Here is a 26,920-nt window from a genome sequence, read left to right as displayed (position 1 = left end):
ACTCCTCAAAACATCTCTCATTCACATAGAACATAACCAGAAAGAGCCTCAGATGTTCATGAAACATGTTGGGTTTTCGGCATCGCGTTATCCTGTGGTGCTCTGCAATCAATTACTGTTATACCACCATCATTAATAATTTTCTTAATGAAAATGATTCTGTTGATCTCCGTTGTATTTTAATTATCAGAGTTAAGCATAATTACACTGCAGCTCTGAGCTGGCATGTGGACTCCTTTAGGGCGCAATTTTGTTTTAACACACTGATAATGTAATTTTACATTGTGTCAGTTTGTTTGGTTATTATCCAGTTGTACAATTCCACTGTATTCCTGATAACAGATAATAACCTTAGTACCTCCTATATCCTGAAGTCATTTAAAAAGCAATATTGGAATTCCGCGACCAGATAACTTAATCGTCTTATGATTTTATAATTCCAGCTGCTAAATATTTGGTGCAGGCACCCACCCTCTTTTAAGAATACCATAAAACTAGACAACAGTTATGCATTTTCTATGAATCACAGAATGGTTAGATAAACACTTAAAATATGAGCACAATTTTTTTTTCTTTTTAAAATAGCTTCTTGGGCGCCTGGGTGGCTCAGATGGTTAAGCGTCTGCCTTCAGCTCAGGTCATGATCCCAGGGTCTTGGGATCGAGTCCCACATTGGGCTCCCGGCTCAGCGGGGAGCCTGCTTCTCCCTCTGACCCTCTCCCCTCTCATGCTGTTTCTCTCCTGCTCACTCTCTAATAAAAATAAATAAATAAATAATCTTTAAAAAAATAAATAAAATAAAATAGCTTCTTATTTATATTATATTAGGCTCTTTAGGTGAAGTTGAACGGGAACTTGTAGGCTACTCTGAAAATTGGCTGCCATGTTAGACAAGGCTGTTGTGTCAAAATTCTAGCAAAAATGCAACAGACCCACTGTTTTAAGATGGGAAATCATCCAGACTTTGCAAGAGTCTTCATCTAAAGGATCTTTGTTTTGGAAAGTTGATCAATTTAGTCAGTGTGCACAATGTCGCTCATCCAAGTTAGGTCCTATTAGAGTTTCTGTCATTATTTCAACAGTGTCTAGTATAGGATCTTGAACATAGTAGACAATCAATAAAAGCTTAAATGAACTCATTGCATGGTTACATTTGTGCAAACAAGCAAAATCAGAACTCTGAGGATGGTCACAGAATGATTTTGAGATTGGTCTACTACGTGACTTTAAATTGCTATGGTCTTTTAAAAGCAAGAGATATTAGCACAAAGTCCTGCTGTCACTGCTATTTTAGCTCACCACAGAACGAGAGAAAAAGAACACAGAGCTGCTGATAAACATGGATGCAAATTTGTGAAGAAGAGCAATGACCTGCAATCTTGGCGCAGTGAAGGGTATCATCAAAACTCTTGTTAACTGTGTAATTAGGAACTGAAAGTCAACATGCGCAAGACTGAATCCCAGTTTCACCATGTATGAGCCAAAGATCCTTGAATTATTTACTTATCTAAACCCTCAGTTTACTCATCTGTAAAGTTGGGATAATGCTGCTTACATCATGAGCCTGTTGTAATGGTAAGTAAGAAAATGTAGGTACACTATTTAAAACAATGCCTGCATAGAATAAGTACTTCATAAATGGTGACTGCTATATTAGTATTAATAGTATTATCATTATCATCTTGATACTAGACATTTTACATAAGACTTCCACTAAAAATAAAAATACCATGTGTTCAAGGGGAAAAAAGTAACATCTTCAGGCAAAGGCTTCAGGCCCTTGATTCTATAAGACAGTTCTCAGCAGAAACTGTGGTGTGGGTTCAACAGTAACTGAATGAGAGTTTTGGAATCCCCGGCTATCAATCTGGTATCAGATGACAGGTTTTCTTGCACACTTGCTTGATACCAACATAAAAGTCTGCTTTCATTTCCCCAAGTTTGTACTGACATGTCCACAAGGGCAAATTGGATTGAGTGTAAGATAATTAGCAATATAATATAATAATATACACAGTTAAGTTCACGGGGTTCTTCCTCTTAAAAATTCTGCAACATAGCCATGGCTATTCCATTTTCACAGCTGAGGAAATCAAGATTTATAGCATACGTGATTTGCCCAAAGTCACATACTACAACAGTTTTTTTTACAATGATACTGTGCTTTCACATAAAAACAAATCTGTGGTTAAGGTGGGAGTGAGGGTTAACTGATACTTTTTCATCCTTTCGATTGACAGTGTTTATTCTCTTAGTCTTGATACCTAGAGAACGTGTCTACTCTGAAATGACAACTCCACAAAAACCTCAATTATCCCTTATTTTAAATGAACTGAATGAACAAATCCACAAGTTCAAGGCTTAATTCTGAGTACTCAAAAACAAAAACAAAAACAACTTGAAGTAACCGATTTACCTTTAATATGTGAGAAAGTTCACCGTAGTGTGCAAACACTATAAGGTAAAGAACACTGGTATATAGAGAAGAAAAGTCGATCTCCGATGCTCAATAGGCATTAGCAGATTTTAGGAGTTAGTGGGCAGGCCTTGCTAATCCTACCCCCCAGCATCCTCCCTTTAACTTCAGCACGGGGCTTTCCAGCCTTTTTCCATTGGAGATAAGTAAATTAGAATTATCTGGAGTCTGTTGAGAATAATGGCAAAAAAACAGATGACCCAACAAGTCTGGTCCATCAATGTCTGGATGAGCTAATTACTTTCTGGAATGACAGGGGGTAGTTGAGGCAGGGAAAAAGTACATCAGATTACAATATTAATGCCAAATACTATACTTTTTTACTTTGATAAAACAAGATGATGGCAGCCTGTCACATAGCACTGATATAATATAATTTTATAATAATTATTTGATGGACACACTGGTAATGAAAACTATAGTTATATTTAATTTTGCTATTAGCTCACATTTAATAATACTTTAAGAAGAAAGTATGCCTCTTAAATGGGAATAGTTACACATTAAGTGGCCTATCTAACACACCATAAGAAAATGATATCAAAAATTTCACAGGGCATTGAAAAAATGCTACACATAAGCATTTTACATTTTTATTTGTAAATAGGTACAGATATGTTCTCAGATAGCCAGGTCCTATAATAATGACTCCGGCATAGAAGTCATAAGTAATTTAGGTTCTTAGCTAGAAAATAAAATAAGGAAATGCAATTTTGGCATCAGGAATTTATTTGTCATCTTCGGCGAGTGTTTCTTAGACATTAGGAATAATGTGTTGCCTCTAAGTGCATGAAGTTAGCCCATCAAGCAACTATCCCTTTGTATCCATCAGCAGCACTTTGGTTTCATTTGGGGAATGATTTCTTTTCTATCTCAGTGGCTCATGTGGGGTTGATTCTACTCTAAGGATGATTGTAGTCTGCCAAGGAGAGTCACTGTGATTAATTGGATCAAAGACTGGTCTACAATCATACCACCCTGAACGTGCCCAATCTCGTCTGGATCAAAGACTGGTATGTGGGGCGCCTGGGTGGCTCAGTTGGTTAAGCGACTGCCTTCGGCTCAGGTCATGATCCTGGAGTCCCGGGATCGAGTCCCGCATCAGGCTCCCTGCTCAGCAGGGAGTCTGCTTCTCCCTCTGCCCCTCCCCCCTCTCATGTGCTCTCTCTCTCTCTCTCTCATTCTCTCTCTGTCAAATAATAAAAATAAAATCTTAAAAAAAAAAAAAAAAGACTGGTATGTGATGTGCCCTAATCAAAACCCAGAAAAGCTGTTTTCATTGGAATGTCTGTGCTGGTGGAATAAGACTAGAGCTTCCCACACCCTGAGGAGAATGTTTCTGAAAATGAAACCCACAAAAGAAAGAAGGGGCAGAAAACAGAGACAGTCTGGGGACAAAGTTTGAGCAACTGGATTAAGCTGTTCCTGAAATCCAGAATATCCTTGTACTTTCAGTCTTATGACACCCCTACTACACACCCCTACCAACACACACACACACACACACGCACAGACACACACTCTCTCTTTTTTTTTTTTTGGATAAGCCAATTTCTTTTGGATTTCTATCACTTGAAAACAGTCCCAAATAATAAATAACATACATATTATGAAAATGAAAATTATGGATGTCCAAGTCAATACTTATTAAATCTAAATCACCAAAACCTTCCAACTACACAACTCTTTTGCTTTAAGGAGCCTTATCATATCTGTAAGCCTATGAAAACTGCAAACTCAGAATCCATGGGGTCCTGATAGGAGTGCTTCCTTGGGTCATATTTTCCATGACTCAAACGATCCCTAGTACAATCACAGCATATTAAGGTATTCATAGAACTTTGAGACATAGTCTTGGTGAGCTATCCCTTCCCTCCAAAGGCAATCTGAATAGCAGGAATTAGTATCAGACTTCTGAAGCCCATCTAGGAGATCAGAATAAAATTTACAGGAGAGTTTTTCTAAGTGTGTTACCCAGAACACTAATTCCAATGGGTGTCCATTTGAAAGGAGAAAAAAAAATATATATATAACATATGGTCAAACAGGTGTTTTACTATAGAACTGCTCAGAGTATTAATGCCAGCAGGCATTGTGAGCTTTCAAAAGGGGCCGTGATAGGCTATATTAGGTCACAGGGTTCTTTTTTAAATGAACTTGGGATTCTGTATAGTGCATTTGGGGAGTGCCATACCATAATATATACTCTTTGTGATTTCCAGGCATAAATACCCAAGTGATTTGGAAGAATTTACTAATCATATAATAATGGCAGGGGGAAATCAGAGTCCCACAGTACAAGGATATAGGGTTTGGAATGACCCAGATTCAAATTTGGCTCCATTATTAGCTCTCCATGACGAAGAACAGCCATACTACCTTTCTGAGTCATAATGGCAAACTATGCAAAATAAAAAACACACTACCCATGTCATTGAGCTGTTTGAAAGCCTAATGTGGGGAGAAATTATTCTAATATGTATAACTCAGACCCTAAGTTAGACAAATGCATGTTTGAGCCCAACTCCCACCGCTTACTAGCTATGTGACCATGGCAAATTACTTAACCCACCTAACTCCAATTTCACCTTTTGTAAAATGGAGTAGTATATTAATTACCTCATAGGAGGTATTCAATGAAGATAAAATGAAATAATACCTATACACTAGTTATTGCAGTCTCTGCTGTTTGAACCGCAATACCAATAGTTCTTAAGTTGCACAATATCAAATTACCTTTTGTAGGTTAAGAACCATTAAATAGCCATAATGCATATGGTTCATCATTCGAGTATGTGAAATGCCTATTCCAGTTTCTGGCAACCACGCCTTTGTTTATCTGGTCAGCCAATCAATATTTATTTAGTGCTTTTTTTGTACAGGCAGCATACCAGACCAAGGATAGGAAGGTGACTGAGACCTCGTTCTTGCCCTTGGTAACTATAGATTAGATCAGAAAGGCAGGCAATGATAGCTAACCTGTTACTTTTTCTTTTGCTTAAAGTTAATAGCTAACTTTTTAACCTTTTTTTCTTTTTTTCTAACTTTTAGCTTTTTTACTCTTTTTTGAACCCATATAATAATGATCGTAAAACAAGGTGATGAAGAACAATGAGAGAAACACATACAATCTGGGACAGAAGTACCATGGAGAGGATTCAGCGGTGCTTAGTAATGGCGGCTATTAGTATCCATGTACAAGGCTAGCTCGTAGTTGGGCTCAATGCATGCTTTATGAGTTAATTTATTAGTAACCTTCCAAAAATTACTTTAAATTGTCTATTGCCAAAAGACCTAACATACAGCCAACCATAATCCAAACACATAAACATGTTCAAGTTAAAGTACTCCACTGAACATGGAATTGCAATTTTGCCATATTTCTTTCCTTATATATAACAATACAACAATCATGGCTCCCAAAAGAATGGCTGATTTAAAAATGCAATGGATTTGGATTATGACAAGAGAACAGCTATTCTCTTGGTTCCTCCATATTATATTGCCATCATGGAGATAAGACACTGTACAACAAAAATTTATTCCTCGTAATTAATCCTACATTCCAAGGCCTCTTTTGTATTTCTGCATTCTGAATGTGGGCACTGGTAAACTGGTTCACTATACCATTTCCTTCCACTTTGATATATCATATTGACACATCCTGGGAAAATCACACTTCCCTTCTATCTAAAAGCTCCCACCAGCTTACCACAGGTATTTCAGGTTAGAAAAATGAGTGGGTTTGGGACCAGCAATTATAGAAGGAAAAAGAATATAATCAGATCCTGGTGTGCAGATTGTTTTTTTAGCTTGCAAATTCCCTCTTTCCGGTGTTTCAACTTTCAAAGGCTTATGGTAGTTTAAAGGCAATCCTCTTATAAGTGTACAAATTGTAATGATTATAGGAACAAGTTGTAATTGTTTCTAGCAAGTTTTTAAGAGTCTTTGATGTTATGATTAGTGTTTTATATGTTAATATATTGATAGGGGTGCTTATTTGCTTGTTCCCTTGTATGCTTTTATGGTTTCTAGGTTCATGTACAAATAAATCTTTGATCTCAGTAGGTCTGTTTGGTTAAAAAAGAAAGCTAAAAGAAATTAAACATGAGAAGCCCAAGGTTTTGCAATATTTACGAAGAGGCACGATTAGGGATTTCACCGTAAGAGTACAGAGCTGGGGCCCATAACTTGAATATGGAGAAAAGTGCCCCAAACCACACCACACATGAAGAGGGGCCTGCGTCTGGAAGTGCTATCACGGACCTTCGGCTCTTTTGTAGCCAGGGTGTGTAGCTAGATGACGGGTCTAGGCTGATATCACACTGAGCAAATCAAAGGTAAAGCTCTGCAAGCCATCGGCTTCCTCTTTCCCCGTTTGCCCCCTGCCTTTCAGAAATCACCATGGGGAAGAATTCTCTGTCTTTGCAATGGTTTCACTTTCAGCTATCCTCATCATGAGTGATTTCAAGAAAGAGGCTGGAATGCAGCGCCGCCTGGAGCATGTACCTGGACATGAACTGCTAAACTGCAAAAGGAATTTACTTTCTGTAATGTCTAAGAGGGAGGAACCTGGGGTTTCATCAAACTGGCTATCAATAAAGCCCAAAGCAAGGAAGGTCCCAGTCACACCACTCAAATACAGGGTTCGGGAAGTGTGCGCAGTGCTAAGTCATTAATGGTATAACACTTTCTGTCTTATATTGTACAGGAAAAGCCCAGGACGCTTTGCTGGAAACACAGGTTAGAGAGATTCTTGAGAAAAAGGAAGAGAGAGGATCGCATTTCCCTTTGCGTTCCCATTACAGTGCACTTGGTGGGGTCCTGCCTTGCTCGGGTTCCACAACTTGCCAAGGGAGAGGGAAATGATCCTGCATTTACCTTTGCTGTACACAATGCAGTTGTTTTGGTTGTCTTCCACTCCTTGCCAAGTCACATCCAGTAGCCACTTGGGACCAGCCGTCAGCACCATGGGGACCTGAGCCTTTGTCTTCTGTGGAAAGAATGATAACAAACAGATGCCATTTGCTTTCATTGATTAAAAACTTGAATAATAACTGTACTAATCATTTTATTTTTACAAACAACTAAATCTCCCAAACCATAATCCAAGTCCTTATTCCCCTGTCTCATAATATCTTTTTAAGACGACAGAAGCTGTAAGGATTTACTGCTTTCACTAATCTGAATGGTAGAATTATTATCAAGGATTTTTTTTTCCTAAATGATACTGGATCAGATCTCCAAGATTAGACAGATCTCTTGCGGCTCTGAATTATAAAGAGAATGCAGATGACTTTCATTGCAAAGAGCAGGGTGTTTAGAAGTGAACTTTAGACACATTGTACTTTACTATCAACAGGATCTCACTATTTCCTGAAACAGACAGGAAAGAATTTAAAGAATCAGGATCCATTTCAAAGCTCTATCCTGAGCAACATTTATATTAGAGCAGGAATTTATTTCGAATGAATAATGAAATCTACCCAACCCCCTCTGCTAAGTGTGGATATGTAGTCTCAGGGTAACTGAAATAATAATAATGCTAATGATTCACCATACATTGTCTCCAGAAAGACTATAAAAGAGGACTTGTGAATAAATTCAGATGCAGAGCAACTAAAGCATGACGTCCCTCGCTCTGAGAAGCACAGAAAGCGGGGAGACATTTGCCCTAGTTCTAACAAAGTATTTCCAGTTGTACGTTTTAAATATAAGGCTCAAAAGGTTCATCATTTTAGGCTGTTTGGCATCCAAATTATTTGTCTTTAATTACGTTAAACATGGCAGGAAATAAACTGGGGAGGAAACAAGTGAGCTTTAGCAAGACTGTTGTTTCCCGATGAGTCACAGTGAACTGGCATTCAGACTTTTATCATCCACCAGACCATGTCTGTATATCAAATATCACAAAACCACAACACAGACTACAATGCAAGGGTCTCAAGGTAATTTTTGAACTGAATCTTCACCTAGATATGATCCTGCCAAAGAGATCTCAGCTCATTCTGGGACTTTGCTGCAAATTTCCCAAATTGGCATTAATAAGTATTCACTTGAGGAGTTCCATGTAATCTGGTCATTTCAAATCCCTCAGGAACCTGGAAAACCCATTTCACCCGCTGAATGACAACAATGATAACGTCTGAGACACGGATCTATTGTTAGCTGCAAACCCATATTGACAACTAGGCATAAGATGAATGTTAACCCATTTCTTGAAGTATCAATTATAAGAGGTAAACTACCATGAAATATACTGTTTAATGAAAAAATCAACCATAATGGATAAATTAAAAAAAAAAAGAAATCTGAAAAAATATTTCAAATATTAAAAGAGATGGTAAACCAGATCAGTGGTGAGAAATATTAGCATAGTAATTTTTTTTATATTCATACTTTGATTCATTTTAAATTCTTAATTTTTCAACTACATATCTTAATATTTGGCAAACATCTATCTGGTGCTTTACACGTTCAGAGAAACTTCTCTAGTAACAAACTATAGAAATTGTCCCTGAAAGAACAGTCTTGCAGGATGGTTATGTGAAAATCCTAGAAGAAAGAAGTAATTTTATATTATATCGTTTTTTTAATAATACAGGCAAAAATGTTATCAAGTTATCTTTATGGTTATTAGTCTGAGTGACCATTTTTATTTCCGTTTGAAAACAGAATTGCAGACAAGCAAGCTTCTTCAATCTGAAATGATAATGACCCATATCCATTTAAATATTAGGTCTTAATTATGCATATGTCTGCTTCTCTTTCTACCAGAGAAACTGGTAAATCCACAGATCAGGGTCAGCAGGTCTCCAAGCAGTAGGCAGAAGAAGTCACAGGAGAGAGTGCACCATTTCGATAAAACCGGATGTAGGAGATTTTGTGGTCTTATTGCTAACAGCTTCTCTCTTCTGGTTTTAAAGAACAGAATTCAACAAAAGGCACCTCCCCCATTTCTACTGTACTGTTATTTCATGGGAAAGACATGCCTTTTATTTAATCTTTATACTCCATAGTTCTTAAAGCGACATAGATTTCTACACAGTAAATCAGCTCTTACAATTTTCCACAGATAATATGAAAAATAGATATTGATCACTTAAATTCTTTAGGGAATCTTTTAGTGTAGAGCAAATCAATTGATTTTGCTGATACTATAATCTTCCATCATTTATGAACATACAAACCACCTCCACCGTGGTCCTGTGTTTGGTGCTAGGAATGTGAGGACATCTTTTTTGGTGAAAGATATGGATACATAAGAAAAAGTTTAATATAATGCAAAAAGTAGCATGGTAAGGAGTGCAAAGTCATGTGTAAATTGTTTTGGGATTAATGCAGGGCAAGAGAGAAACTTCTGTTGTGTGGATTCTGGGAAGATAAAGAGAAGGTAACATTCAGACAAGATCTTAAAGGATAAACGGAGAATTTGCAATTGGTGGTATAGAATGGGCAAAATCTGAGCAGTTTATAAGAGAGTCATAAGTACAGGAAATAGTGAGTCTTTCTGGGACTCTTTGGTTTTAACTACTTACAAAGTCGTTAGAGCTGTTCTTGGTACGTAGAAAGCACTAGATATGCATTAGTTATCATCATTATAATCATTATTATTATTATTGATAAGTGGAAGAAACATAATAGCAATTTGTCTGGAAGGGCAGGTGAGAAGCATATTTTGAAGGATCTTTTCATACCAGGCAAAACCCTTTATGCTTGAATTTCTTGGCAAAGGAAATCAGTTAAGACTGCTTAACCAGGAAGAATAAGGGTGCTACCACGTATGCAACTTGTGCAGGGATTTTCTTAGACACTTCCCTGACTTATTTAGTCCTGATGTCCATTCTCAGATTAAAAAAAAAAAGACAACCACCAAAAAACCCTGCAACTCAAAGATTAATAATTTCTTTTAGGTCTAATAGCTGGTAGAAGGAGGACGCTATTTTTATGTCTAGCTTTGTTTCCAGACACTACCATTCCTGGGGTGACCAACCATCTGGGCTTTCCTGGGATTGAAGGGTCTCCCAGGATGCTGGATTTTCAGCACTTCAACCGGAAATTCCTGGGCAAACTGGGATGACTTGTTCACCTCCACACCTACTACTACTATGGTTAGAACAATATTGGTGGTTTATATCTATTGAGCACTAAATGTTGGGTATTGTACTTCTCCTCAATTACCTTTTTTGATTTTTTAACTCTAGGACTTAGGTATTAACATTTTCTCCATTTAGTACATAAGTAAATTAGGATTTGAAGGAATTAATTTTATGGTACAAATAAAAATAGTTAATTAGTATATTTCCTTAGAAGTAAGTTAGGTATCATGTGTTTTAAAACCTTGGAAATCTTTATTACACCTGGGCATAGGTAGAATCTGACTTATTAAGAAACTGAATCGAAGGAAAAAACAATTTCTTTTCCTCTAAACCAATAAAGCAAAAGCAAAAATGTAGCAAAGACTTGCTGAAAGCTATACCCAAGCTGTAAAGTAAATAATAAGTAGATAAAAAATCTCAAGGGACCAGTTATTACAGTTTTGAGGAGGTAAGTCAATTTCTTTCTGAAGAAGACAACTTTTGTAGAGATTGACTGACTTCAAAGAAGATTACCAAGTGTGAGAAGGAAGGAGTTATCCAGGATTATATGAAATCTACACTCCAGCAAAATCCATGAATAGAAAATAACAATAATATCCACATTGATCATTAGGTTTACTTTCCCATGTCTCTATCACAAGGACTCACACAAGTCTAGAATTTTAAGAGCTGGAAGCAACTTTGAAGTTCAGTGAGTTTCATTCCCTAATTTCACAAATAAAGAAAGTAAGGCCAAGATGTTTATTAGCTTCCTACAGAGGATATAGTTGGCACAATATGTCGGGAAGAGAGTGGATATAAAAGTTGTGATAGACAGAGAAACAGTGTCCATGCCCCAATTCCCTGGAAACTGGGAATATATTACCTTACTTGGGAAAAGGGATTTTAAAGATGTGATTAAAGTTTAGGACCGTGAAATGGTGAGAGTATCCTGGATTATCTGGATAGGCCCCATCTAACACATAGAAGAGAGAGGCAAAACAGAGGATCAAAGGGATTCCATATGAAAAGGATTCCACTGCCTTTGGTGTCTTTGAAGATGGCATACTGAGACTATAAAATAAGGAACACTACAGTGTCTGGAAACTGGGATGACTCTCAGTTACAGGAAGCAAGGAAACAGGGACCTCCGTTCTGCAACCTCAAGGAACTGAATTCTGCCACCAGCTCAAATGGTGGGAAAGGTATTCTCCCCTAGAACCTCCAGAAAGGAAAGCATCCTGCTGACATCTTGATTTTAGTCTAATGAGATCCCATACTGGATCCGATCTACAGAACTGATAATAAATTTGTGTTGTTTTAAGCCACTAAATTTGTGGTAATCTGTTTCAGCAGCAATAGAAAATGAATACAAAAGGCATGTGGGTTTACTGACTTACAGTTTTAAAAAAAAAAGACTTTAAGTTCTTATCAAAAGTACTCAAAAGTGTGAAACAGCTTCTTCTTTGTTGGAATAACAAAAAATCTACATTGTCATTCCACAGTCATTAGATATGCTTAATGTTCTTGTCTTCAAGTACAAGAACATACATAGTGGTGATTGTAATAATTTCCGCTCCTACAATTAAGTATTTAAAACGTTTCATGATTTACCATCGACCTTACAGTTGGGATGGAACCAAAAGGACATTACTGTTCTTGGAGTCAGATGGCCTCGGTTTGAATCCTACTACGTGCTATGGGCAGACTCTGTGACTGGAAAACCACTTAAACTCGAATGTCCTGAATTTCCGAACACACATCTGCCAAATCATTTCTATCTCAAGGAAAGTCTTATAAAGCAACCAGCATGGTGTTTAGTGCACTGCAGATGCATGCCAAAATCTGCTGAATAGCTACATGAATAAATGAATTAAAAATGTCCAAAAACATTTACTGAATCCTTACTATTTCTCAGGTGCTGATCATGTTTGTCGCTATTTGCATAAAAGTCAAGACAAAAACTCTTAAGTATCCAATTTAAACCTGGTAGTAGTCACTAGTGCGACTGATCCGTTGTTCCCAGCTCTCTGCTTTCCAGATCTCTGTTCAAGTTAGGGATGGCCTATGACCTCACTGGACCAATAAAATTGAACAATCACTTCCACAGAGAAGTTGTAAGAGCCAATGGACTCACCATCATGCCTTGCTTTTGCTGAAGTGATCATGGAACCATGTAAGGAGGAAGCCCCAGGAATCATAATGGCCACGTAGCGTGATAAGGAAATAAACTTCTTTCTTTATGTAAAATGTTGCTGTGATATTAGAGTTGCTTGCAACCTCAGCAAAACCTAGCTTATCCTCACTTATGTAAAGGTGTTTTTTTTTTTTTTTTTCTTTTTTCCTGTATTCAATAACCCATGGGTTTTTACAGGTTAAAGTTTGCACTTCATATCTAGGTGGTCTCTTTCAGGAATAAATCAATTCAAGGGACATAACAGGAGCCCTGAGTTTCAGTTAAACCGGCATGTTTTAAAAAGAAAAAGAAAGAGTGTGCACTTTTGAGGCTCCGCATTCTAAGTTAGAAAAATGTGCACTCCTGGACACTGTTTGAACCCAGAGTTTCATGCTTCGACAGCCCACAACTAGACAAACTTGACAAGGACAAAATGGGTCAAAAGTGTCATTTCTTAGGAATAATTAGAATCATCTAATGTGGATAAAAGAGGTCAAACTAGCATCCACTTCTCACTAACCTTTGGAGTTACTGGACCGACAAAGGAGGTTGCCTTCAATAAATGTTTATACTCAAGCCAAAAGGTTAATGGAGATAAAAGTAGACAGCCCAAAGGTAAAGCACAGAGGATAATTCTAACCCAAGAAACTGGTGACATAATGCTGTCTTAGGGATTCCAAATTTTGCTGGAAATATTTGTTGAGGATTTCCAAAATGAGGCTTAGGAAGAGCTAGAAGTCTTAGGAAAATCTGACCTATGAGAAGAGCCTGACTTTACAGCCTTTTAAAAGAGCTAGAAGAGTCCCTTGATGGAAAAATTGGCCTCCACTGACTTTAGTTGAGGAAATATAACAAAATCTCACTAGAGAATCTCAAGCCAATGCCATGAGAGGTAGTTTGATGCTGATAAAAATGCTCTCAGGATGTTGATTCCTTAACTGGGCAATAGGTAAAGAGGGCTTGAAGCCTATTTGGCAAAATTCATAGCTGTTTCAACAATTCATCGCTGTTTCTATTCTCTCAGCTATAAAAATATATTTGATAGTAGGCATAGAAAATTTTCCAAATTACTGTAGACATTAGATTTATATAGTTAGAACCAGAAAAATGGACACTCTCCCCCAACTGAATTATTGTCTACATCTAAATGAAAAAAATGGTACTGTATGTGATTTGACCTTGTACTTTACTACACAGTAAAAGTTTCAGTTAATATATCCAAGTAGTTCTCCATACTGGAATTAAATTCAAACACAATCTGACAGTCACGAAAACATTGTATCGCTCTCCCTTTAGCTGTGTGAAGTCTCTGGTGACAGTGAGCTTGAATTTAAAAATTCCCTTCACCAACAGCCTATCCTATGGGTGCAAAATAACTTAAAATCTTGGACTACCAAAAGTGGGGAGAAATGTCAAGTAATATAACTCAAGGCTCTGTACAAGTTTTCAGTAATTCTACGCATGGCATATAGTCTCAACATTACTGACCCGACTGGAACTATAAAACTTTTAGTATGGGGGCACTTGGCGGGGTCTGTTGGCAGAGCATGCGACTCTTGATCACAGGTTTTGTGAGTTCGAGCCCCACACTGGGTGGAGAATCTTAAAAAAAATCAGGAAATAAAATCTAAAAAAAAAAAGATAACATTTAGTATGATGATTTCCACCTAATAAAACTGTGTTTTTTAGTAAACATCCTTTAAAAAGTTATATAGGAGCACTGGGTGTTATATGCAAACAATGAATCATGGAACACTACATCAAAAACTAATGATGTAATGTATGGTGATTAACATAACATAATAAAAAAAAGTTATATAGGACACCATGTGAAATGTTTGAGCTTGATGCTTTGGAGGCCAAGAATTTTTTTTTCATTCCAAGAATAGAGGACACTTTAAATTACAGAAACAGAATAACTCTATTCCATGTGGTCTTGCAGGGTCAACATTACCTATGTGATGATATAAAAGCAGGTTCTAACAATAACACCTAAATATTCTCCATGTCTAATGAATGCCAGACATCATTCAGATATGACTAGGTGTATCATGTGTTTCCATTAAAGTCATGTGCTTATACTTAAAAAAGAATGAAATGGCCACTGAACTACATTGGGATGTATCTTGGGTGAGAGTTGCCATCTTCCTTTTGTTTATTGTGTCTAAAAACGAGAGAAATAGAGAGAGAGAGAGAGAGACAGAGAGACAAAAACACAGAGATGTACAAACAGATTTAAAGAGGTAACTTCCAGGGTGCCTGACTGGCTCTGCTGGAAGAGCATGAAGCTCTTGATCTTGGGGTCTGAGTTTGAGCCCCACACTGGGTGTACATATTACTTAAATGAATAAATAAATACAAACTTAAAAAAATTTAAAATTGAAGAAGTAACTTCAGGAACTTCCAAACTCATACCAAGTATTTTACCTACAGTAATTGTTAAAGAAACAACAAAACTCAACTTAGTAAAAGATTATCAAATTTCCATTGCTTGAAAAAAACTGATGCGCTAGATACATTTTCAAACTCAAGTTCAAATAAATTAAGAATACTCTTAAATTGGAAAAAACGTGAGAAGTCTAAATTGGAAAGGCATCAGTAATGTGCTCTAACAAGGACCACTACACTATACCATTAGGCACAGAACAGATTTATGAATGAAAATCCCAGGAAGGTTTCATTAGAATAGTGTTTCTCTTGAGCACAATTCTACAAAATATCCCTTAAGGACAGCATGAGAGTGAAATCCCAGAGAGCTTCTGCTAACAAGCGTCTTTAAGATCACTGTGGGATCTCAAACACGATAAGAGACTTTTCAAAAACAAAATGAGTGTGAAATAAAATGATAGAATTCTTGGCTCCTATATCCATACTCCTTATGTCAAAGACTGTTTTATCTCTATGAACCAAAAATTTAAATAATCATTATCTCTGAGGTATATTTGCTTTGAGTTCTCAAAATTATGGAAACCCATTATTGCAACATGAGTCACTCTTAAATACAGGAATTTCAGTATAAGAAATAATGATCTTTTAAGAATGTGAACACAAATAGTTCCATATATCCAGGTCATTAAAATAATCTCTTTGCTTCCAAAAAAAAAAAAAAGATTATTTCATGATCGTTAGAAATATAATATAAAATTATTATTCAAGAATCCTCATATTAAAGATACAGATATTTCATTTTTCAAGTGGGAAGACTCTCTAAATGAATAATAAACATCCAAGTTACCCAGATATTTATTTATACTTTCATTTTCAAAAAAAGAAGAGATTCATTTCTCTTTCCCTTTTGCCAACTCACTCCCACAGTCTCATCTGTTCTCCACATATATTTGGCTCCAAAGAGGAACTACTCCCTGAAAGCTGGCAACCATTAACTTCAACCTTTTATTTTATACAGTTCTGAAAGTCACAGAGTGTTTAAGGAGTGTTGTTTTGCTCCTGGCAGAATTTCTGGGCTTGCACCTAGTGCAATGTGCAAAAGAGTGTCGTCAGCACTGAAGCCTTGGGAAGGAAAAAGTAAATTGCTCTGGGGTATCCCTCCTCACATAAACCTGTGGCGGGATTCAGGGACCCGGAAAGCCATGATCCCAGCTGTGTGACCTGGGGCCAATCACTTAACCTCTCAGGGTCTCATCTTTCTCCTTTGTAAGATGATCTCCAGTGTCCTTACAGCTTGACAATAATATCATAAGGTTTTCTACCATAGAATTTTTGTCAAGTCTAAACTCAAATCTTGAGTGTGGAGAAGATATATATGAAAATTCAACACGCTGGGCTTACACTATCTTAAGGAAATGCTATTATTTATTTTTTTTTTTTTATTGCTCAAGCAGTTAATAAAGCCATCTAATTTACTTTACCTTGGGATATTAATACAAGGAAAATGGTGCGGTCAGAGAAAGTGGTGTGGTCAAAATAAAAATGTTAGTATGAAGAATTATACAGAGCGGGTAACAGATGTATATACACACATTCAACTATCGATGACCTATTTACACATAAAAAAAAAAAAATAGTGGTCAATTCTATTCAGCAGTCTCTTTTTGAGATTTACCCCAAAGGCATTCGGTGGAAGAAAGAAAAAGCTCTATCCTGCACAAAGTCATCCTCAGATACTGAGATATGTCTGTCCCTCATGAATTAATCTATTGCAGTATGTAATGAATCTTTTGGACACCTTTTAAACTGTCTCTTTATTACATTTGAGCCAATCTTAGTATCAGCCCTTCCCCTCCAAAGAAAAAAGGGCAATCCTGGTATTAACAATATAGTAAATTTTAAAACCAAATGCAAAGGGTTTTCCTTTTCCCCAAAACATTACATGTTTTGTTTTCATGATATGTACCTTTATTTTTGTCTGTAACCATACATTATTAAGAACTCCCCTATATCTGGAACTTAAAATATACCTGATATTTGAAACTTATGGTAACAGTCTATGGTAAAAATGGAAGAACAGGAACGAGAGAGGTGTCTCCCTCCAAAGAGAAAAAAGAAAAATGATGGCATTGTTAAACCATACAGTAGGTACTGTGATAAATATAGCACCTTTTGGGAAAGCAGATTTTTATGAGACAAGTTATTCAAAGTTGGGTGCAAAAGCTTCAAAGCTTGGCAGTCTAACTGGCAGAAGTGTGAAGGTGCTACAGAGTAGTAGAACAAAGCTTATCTAATCTGTGAGACATTTTAATAACAAGAATATTGCAAACACTTAAATTAAGTATCTAAAGTAAGACTCTGACCACGAGAGTAGTTTTCAGTATTTTTTTTCCAAATCAACAGATGCAGAAGGACTCTACTAATTCTGTACTTCCAGGGAATAAAAGCCAAGTGCCCAGTCACTGGGAGTGGCCTTCCCTTCCGGATGCAAGCTGCCTTGCTTTCCGTGGGGAAAAACAAGCAGAAGAGGACTCTGACCAATGAGACAGGTTCACCTCTATATGCTCCCAATCCAGGGGGCCTTTGTTCAATATACCTGTGGGTGTGGGGCAACTAAAGGAGCATGGTATGAAATCAGAACCAAATGAGATAAACCTTTATTAATACTGACCCTGGACAAACTTCTCAAACCATATTCTTTACAAAAGGAATAGAAATATGAATAAAAGTATCAACGTGTATGTTAGGAAGAATATTTTTTTAAAGATTTATTATTTATTTGAGAGAGAGATCAGGTGAGTGGGGCGGGGGTTGGGGAGAGGGATAGGGAGAGAATCCTCAAGCAGACTCCCCGCTGAGCATGGAGCCCAATGCGGGGCTCGATCCCAGGACCCTGAGATCATGACCTGAATCAAAACCAAGAGTTGGATGCTTAACCGACTGAGCCGCCCAGGCACCCCTAGAGAGACTATCTAAATAACCTTAACATGACAAAGTAACACATCTATAAAAACTTAATGGTTGAGTGCAAATACCAGGGGTTAAATTCTGCATTTAGCTGCATCTGTATGATATTAAAGGTCGGACCAAGTTGGTTTACATTGTCCAGATGTGTTTTGTTTTTTTTTTAAAGATTTTATTTATTTATTTGACAGAGAGACACAGTGAGAGAGGGAACACAAGCAGGGGGAGTGGGAGAGGGAGAAGCAGGCTTCCGGCAGAGCAGGGAGCCCGATGCGGGGCTTGATTCCAGGACCCTGGGATCATGACCTGAGCTGAAGGCAGACGCTTAATGACTGAGCCACCCAGGCACCCCAAGATGTGTTTTTTGCCACATAAAAAATGTAACTTTATGTATAAACATTCTAACTAGTAATGACTGATCAGCATTATTTTTGGATATCTCCATGCCATTTCTATTTTGAGAGACTAATTTAGGTTATTCTGCTTTTAAAATAATCACTTTTTACTTTACTAGAAATTGAGTATATTCATTATTCATTCAATAAACATTTATTAAATTATCTACTACATATAAAACTCTTAAGAATAGAATGATGAAAGATATGTTACACCTCCTCTAGATGCTCACAATGTATTGATAATAAAAATGCTTAAATGACATACACATAGATTATTTAAAACAATATTTATAATCAGGTTCATGATATGTCAAGTATATGACTGATACATTTGGAAATCTCAATGCATATTTGATGGTCCATGACCAAATGACAGCATGGTAATAGATGAGAAGTGGTTAACAGACTCATCTTAAGGGATCTTCATGACAATTTAGGATTACACTTTAATTCTGAATTTAAAAATACTGAGGCTTTATCTAATATACACTGAAAATCTATAAAATATAGCTTATATTTTTAGTAGTTATATCTAAAACCCAATTATAAATCTTTCTTATTTATAGCTTAGTTTAAGCCATGCACTTCTACTTCTGTCAACATCAGTTTACTATATATCCATTTAATTATTATTACTAATAAGTATATCAAAGATAAAATTAAAAAATATTTCAAAAATGGAAATATTTTATGAAATGTAGCCAAGATAAATTATGTATATACTATCTTAAGTGCATACACATTATCACACTTAATATGCTTTATTAATAGTCAAATTTTAAAACTTGTACTTTGGTGTCAAGCTGACTAAGCCTGCACCACATCTCCATCCAGTAGCTGTATGACCTAGGGCAAGTTACTTAACTACTCTGTTTCTTCATCTCTGAAACAAGTATAATGAAAGTATTTATGTCATAGGATTATTTTGAGGATTAAATGAGTTAATGTATGTAATGAGCTTAAAGCTGTAACAGGTATGTTATTCTATGCAAGTGTTTGGCTTATGTTTCTAATACTCCTACTAAAGAAATTTGTTTCCATCAAAATGCAGAATTCCCAGTAAAACAAGAATTTTAGCTGGGTGGAAGAGTGACACATTTCCCTAATACATGATTTATAACATTTCATTAAGCATTAACTATGTGCTAAAATTCTAGGTGCTACACTACTTGTTGAATTAATTTTCACAATTTCACTGTTATGTCCATTTTGTAAAGGTAAAAACTGAGATTCTAAAATATTAAACAACTTGTTCAAATTCACATTGCTGGAAACTGCCTTAACCATGAACTGTTTTCTCTTTTTCTCTTAGCAAATCTGTAAGAAACTAAATTCTTTCCACGGTGTTAAAGCAAAAAGAATCTTCTTAGGAATTGTGTTAAATATCAATTCTTCATGTCCATGAAAACTAGCTTAAATGATCTTCCATGAGTCAGTGGTTAGCAGTTTCTGTTTTACATTATGCATGATTCCTAGCTGCACTTTGTATAAGCTAATTGCATGGTGCCTCATTAATAACCTTCAGGGTTTTCCGAGCTGTGAAATTTATAGGTTTATAGTGAATTATTTCTCACATTTGCACAGTTTTGGGTCTTAAAAGTCTAGCTGAGACACTAAATATCAATATCAGGCATCAAGTGGGTATAAGAGGAACAGAACTGAACATAGCCTACTTAGTGATATTAAAGACATTGAAAAATAGGCAATGCTTTTAAGATTTTTATTTTTGTGACTACAAGCATTTTTTATACCTGTAGAAATGTTTATAGCTTAGGATAAAACATAGCCTATATAAACTTTTCCAATCATAAGCAGAATTCATGATGAAATCCAAAGTGTCTTTAGGCTAAAATTCACTCAGTTCAGCACTGATCACACAAGAACAAATGAATAATAGATTCTCTACATACCCAACTGGTCAACAGACAGAATAGAGCCTCAACACCATCCTTCACAGTGAGGCATCAATGTACACTCTGGGCGAAAGGCCGCCATGCCTGACTGGTCAATTCCACTCTTCAGAATCTCTGGATGCACCCACTTAAGGAACTTAAACTGCATCATATAGTCTTGGCTCCTTGATGGGGGTCTTTGGGGAGAGGGCGGGGAGTCTCCACTTAAAGAAATATCCCAGTTTGGGTTTAGTTAGCATGTTCCCCAGCTTAAACTGGGTTGCTCACAGGCAGACTGAACAAAACATAATCAGAGCTGTTTCACCTGCCAACAGAAGTTCAAAATAAACTGGGAAGTTTAAAAGGAGCCTCAATAAAAAGCACTGGGTAGAAACAGAGCAGAGATGGAAAAAAACGTAGTTCTTTTGAATCAGTGTGTCTGAAACTAAAGAGTTCAGTTGTAATTCAAATATTGTTTATGACCTACAATATTTTTCTTCAATGTGATAAGCACCATGAGGAAAAGAAGCAGGAACCTACTCAGTTCATATACTACAGACTTAACAGACAGGCAGTTAACACAGTGGCTAAAAGCGTGGGTCCTAGAGTCAGACTGCTTACGTGTAAATCCAACCTTCGCTACTCATCTATGGTGTGATCTCGGTCAGTAAACTCTACTTCTCTGTGTATCAGTTTCCTCATCTGTAAAATGAGAATAATAATACCTCATGGGGCTGATGTGATGTGAGATAAATTAATACTTATAAATCATTTACATTGATACCTGACAAACAGTTAAGTTCATTTATAATTATTATGTATATGGACTTGGGGAAATGGGGAAAAACTTAAGAAACAGCTAAATATCTATGAAAAGTCTTATGCCTATTTAATTTACTCTGTCCAGATATCAACAGAACGATCAATATAGCATACTATACATATGTAAGAGATTTTACTATTCTGACCAATCTTTTGACTTTTTAACTACTCAATAAATTGGTTAGTGGGGAGACGACCACACCACTAGCAACAGAATGAAAAGATTTTCATGGCGACTTAAGGTTACTTGAATAAAGTCTTACCCTGTATGATGAAAAGCTCTACATACTGGTTATAAAATAATTTGTTCTGTTGATATTACTCCAAATTTTCTGCCTATCCTTTTTACTAGTACCTACAAGGTCTAAAGATTTGCTTGTAGGGCATCTGGGAAATAATTTGAAAAGGCTCTGGATGTTGAGCTCCTAATTATGCCATTCCCCTGCCTTGGACTCTAAATTAGGCATTTCTGAGCTAGTTCAAAAATTTTAAGTAGTGCACATTTTTCTAATACCATGCACTGGAACAAAGTCTTAAAACACACTCGTGGTGTCCTTTAATATTCAGAAATTTAAATAAGCACAGTGGCTATAAGTATATTAAAAAATTGACACAATGGTGCCCCATCCCCTAGAAACAGAGACAGAGTCCCTTCAACAAATACACATACTTCCAAGCATACTCTTTGGTGGGGCTCCACTCCCATTACATTTGAGAATCACAAAACAACGTCACTAATTCACAGTGAAGTGGATTTTCCCTAATTCAAGTCTGCAAGAAAGGAAAGGTTAAACTACAAGCACAAATAGAGTTTGCTCTACCCCCTGACTTATGCAGAGCAAAATGCCTTATTTATGGCTCTGTCCTCCGTATCTCTTGAAACTGTGTGTATTTCCATGTTGTGCTATTACAGACTAATCCAAATTTCAGTTTCTAATAACCAAGGGTCTAGTTTGTGTGTGTGTGTGTGTGTGTTTAATGTTACTATCTTTACAGTGTTGTAGATAGCATCCTTTCTACCATATGCATGCATGAATACTTTGCAATCATTGATAAGGGCACAATGGGTTAAGATACACAGACCCCAACTTCATTTTTGGCCAAACTCACACTATTCTATAACATATGGAAGAAAGGTTGGTAGTTTTGCACTAGACCAGTTTAAACGACGCTGAAGTAAACTCAGTGATAAAGCCGGTTGATAGTAAAATCTCAAGCATGAGAAATGGCACTATGTCTGTTTTTATGACATATAATACTAAATGTGGATTATAAATAAAATGGATAATTTTAGAGATCCCTCTCATTTAATTGCCGTGAATAGACTACACATATGCAACAAAACCAAATTATCTTGTAGTTTTCCTGTCTTAAAAGCACAAATTTGGAGAGAAAAAGAAAAGGCAGGGAGCGAAACTAATGATAAAACGAAGGGTCCAGCCGTGGGACTGGTGCACATAGAGTCCGCGTTCCAATAAGACTCAACAAACAGCTCTGATCAGAATCTAAGTGATGGGAAACAGCCTGTAGCTTCGAGATTAGCTGCTTCACACTATTTCTGAGTTAAGCCAGCACAAGTAACATCATGAATGCATAATTATAATTATGCATTAGAGTATGCATAATGATCTTAAAATCAGTAAACAAAGAAAAGGCATCAGAATTTCTCAGCTATTTTAGGTATACTGTTGCAGAAGACAAAATATGACTAAGATTTTAAGGAGGGGTGACTCTTAGTGAAAGTTTTTCGCATGCAATTTACAAACTTGAGAAAATAACTAATGAACCAGCACTGTTTCCCTCTTAGGAAATTCCACATGAACAAGTTAGAATCAAAGAAAAGCAATAGAGTATTTCAAAACATAGGGAGCAAGCACTTCGGGATGCTTACATTTAAAGTATCCAGGCTTAGAAACAGAAATAATAATAAGGTAACATCTTGGACTTCTGATATTGTTTAATAAAATAATGCATGCCCCTGGAATTGTTCGGAAAAATATAATGATCTGTGATTGGCTAATAAAAACAAGTGAAATAACTAAAAGGTGTGTTGGAGATAATTAGTAACAAGTGGGGAATTTTGTTTTTTTGGCAAACTACTAGGTTCCAAAAGTCTAACCCTAAGAAGGTCTAACCTGAACGTGTCCAGTTGTAATGCAAAATCACTTGCTTTCAGTTTTCCGAAATGAAGGTGGAATTCCAGTTGAAGGGTAATATCTCTTCAACCTTGAAAGCACTTACATCATGTATTAGCCTTCTATTTTTTGGGCAAGATGATTTGATATTCTGGAACCTTAATCTTTTCTCACGGTACTATTTTTACTGCTCTGCTCTGGAAGTTAGCCAAGTTCTCCACATTCCTCTTAACAGAGCCTTAAACTGAATACCCAAATCGGAGTGTGGGTAAGCCTCAAAATTGAGGGATTCTATGGGGACCTAGGCTATGCACAGGATCAGAGGCCAAGGATGCCTTCAAAAGTGTGGATTCTTCATCAATGAGACAAAACAGATGTCCACCAAAGCTATCTGGAGCTCCTTCCATCTTTTAGTTTTATTTCTTACCCCTCCTGCCCATCAAAATTCAGAGAACCCATTCACTATTCTTTTTCAAAGTCATTTTTTCACTGATTTTTCTTAGCACCATATTTATTATTTTCTTTACCCAAAGTTCTAATATACTTAAAATTCATCAGCTTTGATCTCCAATGTTTGACACTTACTCCAATAATAATTATCCATGCTGCCTATAATCATCTTGTCCAGTGCTCTTTTGTTTCCCCATTCCTTCTTTACTCTTCCTTTCCCTTTCTATCCTTCCCTACCCACTCCCCACCACACACACTCTTTCCACCATGGTTTACTTTGCTCACATAGAAAACTGTGGAGGAGGGCAACATCATTCCTGACCTCAGTCATCATTTGCTTGTGCTGACAACTGAACAACCAGTGGGAAATCTCAAATTAATTATGCAATTTCATTTGCATAATTTTGGTCGGCACATGAATTTTAAGTAAATGCAGTAGTTCTCCCCCACATCCACTTATCCTTAAGGGATACATTCCAAGACCCTCAATGGATGCCTGAAACTGAGGATAGTACTGAACCCTATGTATGTTTTTTTCCCACATATACAATTATAATGAAGTTTAATTAATAAATTAGGCACAGTAAGAGATCAATAACAATAACAAATGATAAAACAGAATTATAAACACCATACTGTAATAAAAGTTATGTGAATGCGCGCTCTCTCTCAAAATAGCTTAGTGTACTGCACTCGGCCTTCTTCTTGCAATGATGTGAGATGACAAAAATGCCCATGTGGGGGAGATGAAGTGAGGGGAATGACCCGGGCCCTGTGACGTAGCATTAGGCTATTACTGACCCTCCAACATTACGTCAGAAGGAGTTTCATCTGCTTTTGGCCCTCAGTCGACTGTGGGTAACTACAGCCATGGAAAGCAAAATGAGGATAAGGGGGACTACTTATGAGAAGTAGGCCTGACATCAATTTAACTCTATTTCGGTCAAACCAACAATCCACAGGCATGAACTGGTGGCCTACTATGCATGATGGCAATCCTGAACTTCGTAAAGATTATAAAAGAGCAGACATTTTGCAAATGCCTGCAAGATTTTTCATTTTATATTATGGAGAGGAAAAGGTGCACAGATTGAGTGGGAGGGTCGGCATAAAAACTTCCCAAGGCGATCAGTGGGTTGGCTGAAGAATTAAGAGAAGTAACTGCAAAAGTGACTTGGATACGGATGAAGGAGTTTTGAGACGGTGACGGACGGCAATTCTGCCAAGTGGGTGACAGTATAGGATTCCCCCGTGAATTCAGAAAAAGGCTAAGAAAATGATCCTTCTTCAACATTCCACTATTTCCCCAGGAATGAAAATTATCTTCTTCATTTCAGCTTCTTGGAACATCGGTCTTTTTGACTATATCCTGGTTCACGTGCTAAAATGTTACAGACACACAATTTAAATATATAGTGACCCTGTAGAAGGAGAGCATAGGAGAAGGAAAGTTCACAGACTTTCTAATAAAGAGCCAAGTCTCAATATATTATTAGACATTCGAAAAATTCTTCCATACTCTAACCAAATATTTATAGCTTGTTTTTCTGTCAACGATCTTGTTTTATTTTTCAGTATTGTTGGAATGACATTATTATGTTGGAAATGTTAGATGACTGTGCTGGAGACATTCTTAATTCAAACCAGGGAAAAATTAGTGTGAAATGATTAAATACAGGGAGTCCTAGTTACAAATGGACTCTGAAAGTTCATTTGAAAAATGCACCATTTGGAACTCAAAATACATTTTTCACCTTCACCGGTGTTTCTCAACCCAGAGGCTGTAGTCCCCTTAGGGTGTTGGATATTTTATGGGCATTTTTTTTTTCAATTTGATGTTTTCATTTTGATCCTAACACAACAAATATGAAAACAAACATACTTTTACCTTGCACGATGGCAAATCATGTCTTTTGTAGTCAAGATTTACATATGAAATACAGTAAATAGAATATTTTAATTTCTTTAACTTAGTGTTTTTCAAATGGCAGCCCGCAAATCTCTGGAAAACCTTGAGCCTATTGAATTTTTTTTTTTTCCTTCAAAAAGAATCTATATCTTATTCAAACTGAGCAAAGAACTGGCATAGACCCAATATTTCAAATGGTAAAGTTTCAAGGTTAGATTACAAGAAGGTTATTTAGTTCTTAATCTAGCTACACATTAGGTATAAATCCCTGTGTCCAGGAAAAGGGTCATTTGTTAGAGGAAGGACAGAAAGGGAGGCAGGATATTTCCTTATCTTTCTCTGGCCACAGGAAAAATTTTAATATGATTTGTCTTCTTCTGCCTTCTTCCTTCTCGGTTCCTGTCTCCCAGCTTCCAAAATCATTCTCCCCTTAATCCTTGGAGCTTTTTCAGCCACATCAACTTCTTAACAACAGGTCTTCATTTGAGGTACAGGTGTCCTACCTCACAAATTCCTCCCTGTTCCAAAGTGACCCTCTGTTCCCTTCCACCGTGAAATAGACAAACACACTGGCTTCCATCAATTCGGTGAAGCAGCTTTCGTGAGAAAAACACTCCGACTGAATGAACTGATATTACGGTATGGATGATCGCTACGGGACCGGTAGACCTGTCATTACTAAGCTATCCCCGCTCTACCAAACTTTCTTCCCCGTGCCTCCAAATCTGAGCAGACACAGTCTTTAAATCTCCCAAGTTTTTTTTTGTTTGCTCATTTCAGTCTAAAAGCTCTCCAGTCGCTCTCCTGGCTAAATATCTGATACTTGCTGACTGCCAGAGGTGGAACCCTGGGCATTTTTAAGTTAATATAATAAGCAAAAGTAAGTCAGAAGCTGTCTGTAAATAATGTATAAATTCAGTGGCTACTGGAGCCTGACATACTGACTTCTGAGATATTTTGAGGAGGCTCACTGGTTACCAAGTTACTACCATGAACAGGAATGAACTATGCTCCTAAGAACCGTGTTCCTCTTGTTTCAGAGAGTAATTTCTGAAGCTGCTGAACTCTGGAAGCTCCACGTGCATCATGGCCTCCCTACATATGACCTGTCACTAATTGCAGCAGCCGCTCCAGACAGAGCTGGTCTTGGCAAACAGACTGAACGCTTTTCTCTGCCCTTAGGAAATCTGTCTCTCCAGGTGAGGTTTGAGGCCATGTGAAGAGCAGTGTGT

General features: G+C 36.9%; 1 protein-coding gene across 3 annotated transcripts in view; it reads right to left on the bottom strand.

The window, feature by feature from the left end:
• Nucleotides 1–26,920, bottom strand: part of ZFPM2 (zinc finger protein, FOG family member 2) — a 454,092-nt gene that overhangs the window by 150,859 nt on the left and 276,313 nt on the right. For 2 of the 3 annotated variants that reach the window (XM_035011728.1, XM_035011729.1), the window contains one exon: nt 7,358–7,469. In XM_035011728.1, coding sequence (XP_034867619.1) covers nt 7,358–7,469 — 112 coding nt within the window. Of the gene's footprint in view, nt 1–7,357; nt 7,470–20,993; nt 21,433–26,920 lie in introns of those variants that run through there. The other variant, XM_035011730.1, reaches the window with a different exon arrangement.

The sequence above is a fragment of the Mirounga leonina genome, unplaced genomic scaffold, assembly GCF_011800145.1.
Source record: "Mirounga leonina isolate KUSES-001 unplaced genomic scaffold, KU_Mleo_1.0 Mir_165, whole genome shotgun sequence".
Classification (NCBI taxonomy): Eukaryota; Metazoa; Chordata; class Mammalia; order Carnivora; family Phocidae; genus Mirounga; species Mirounga leonina.
Note: the sequence above shows the minus strand (reverse complement) of the source record. Positions and strands in the feature narration are given on the sequence as shown.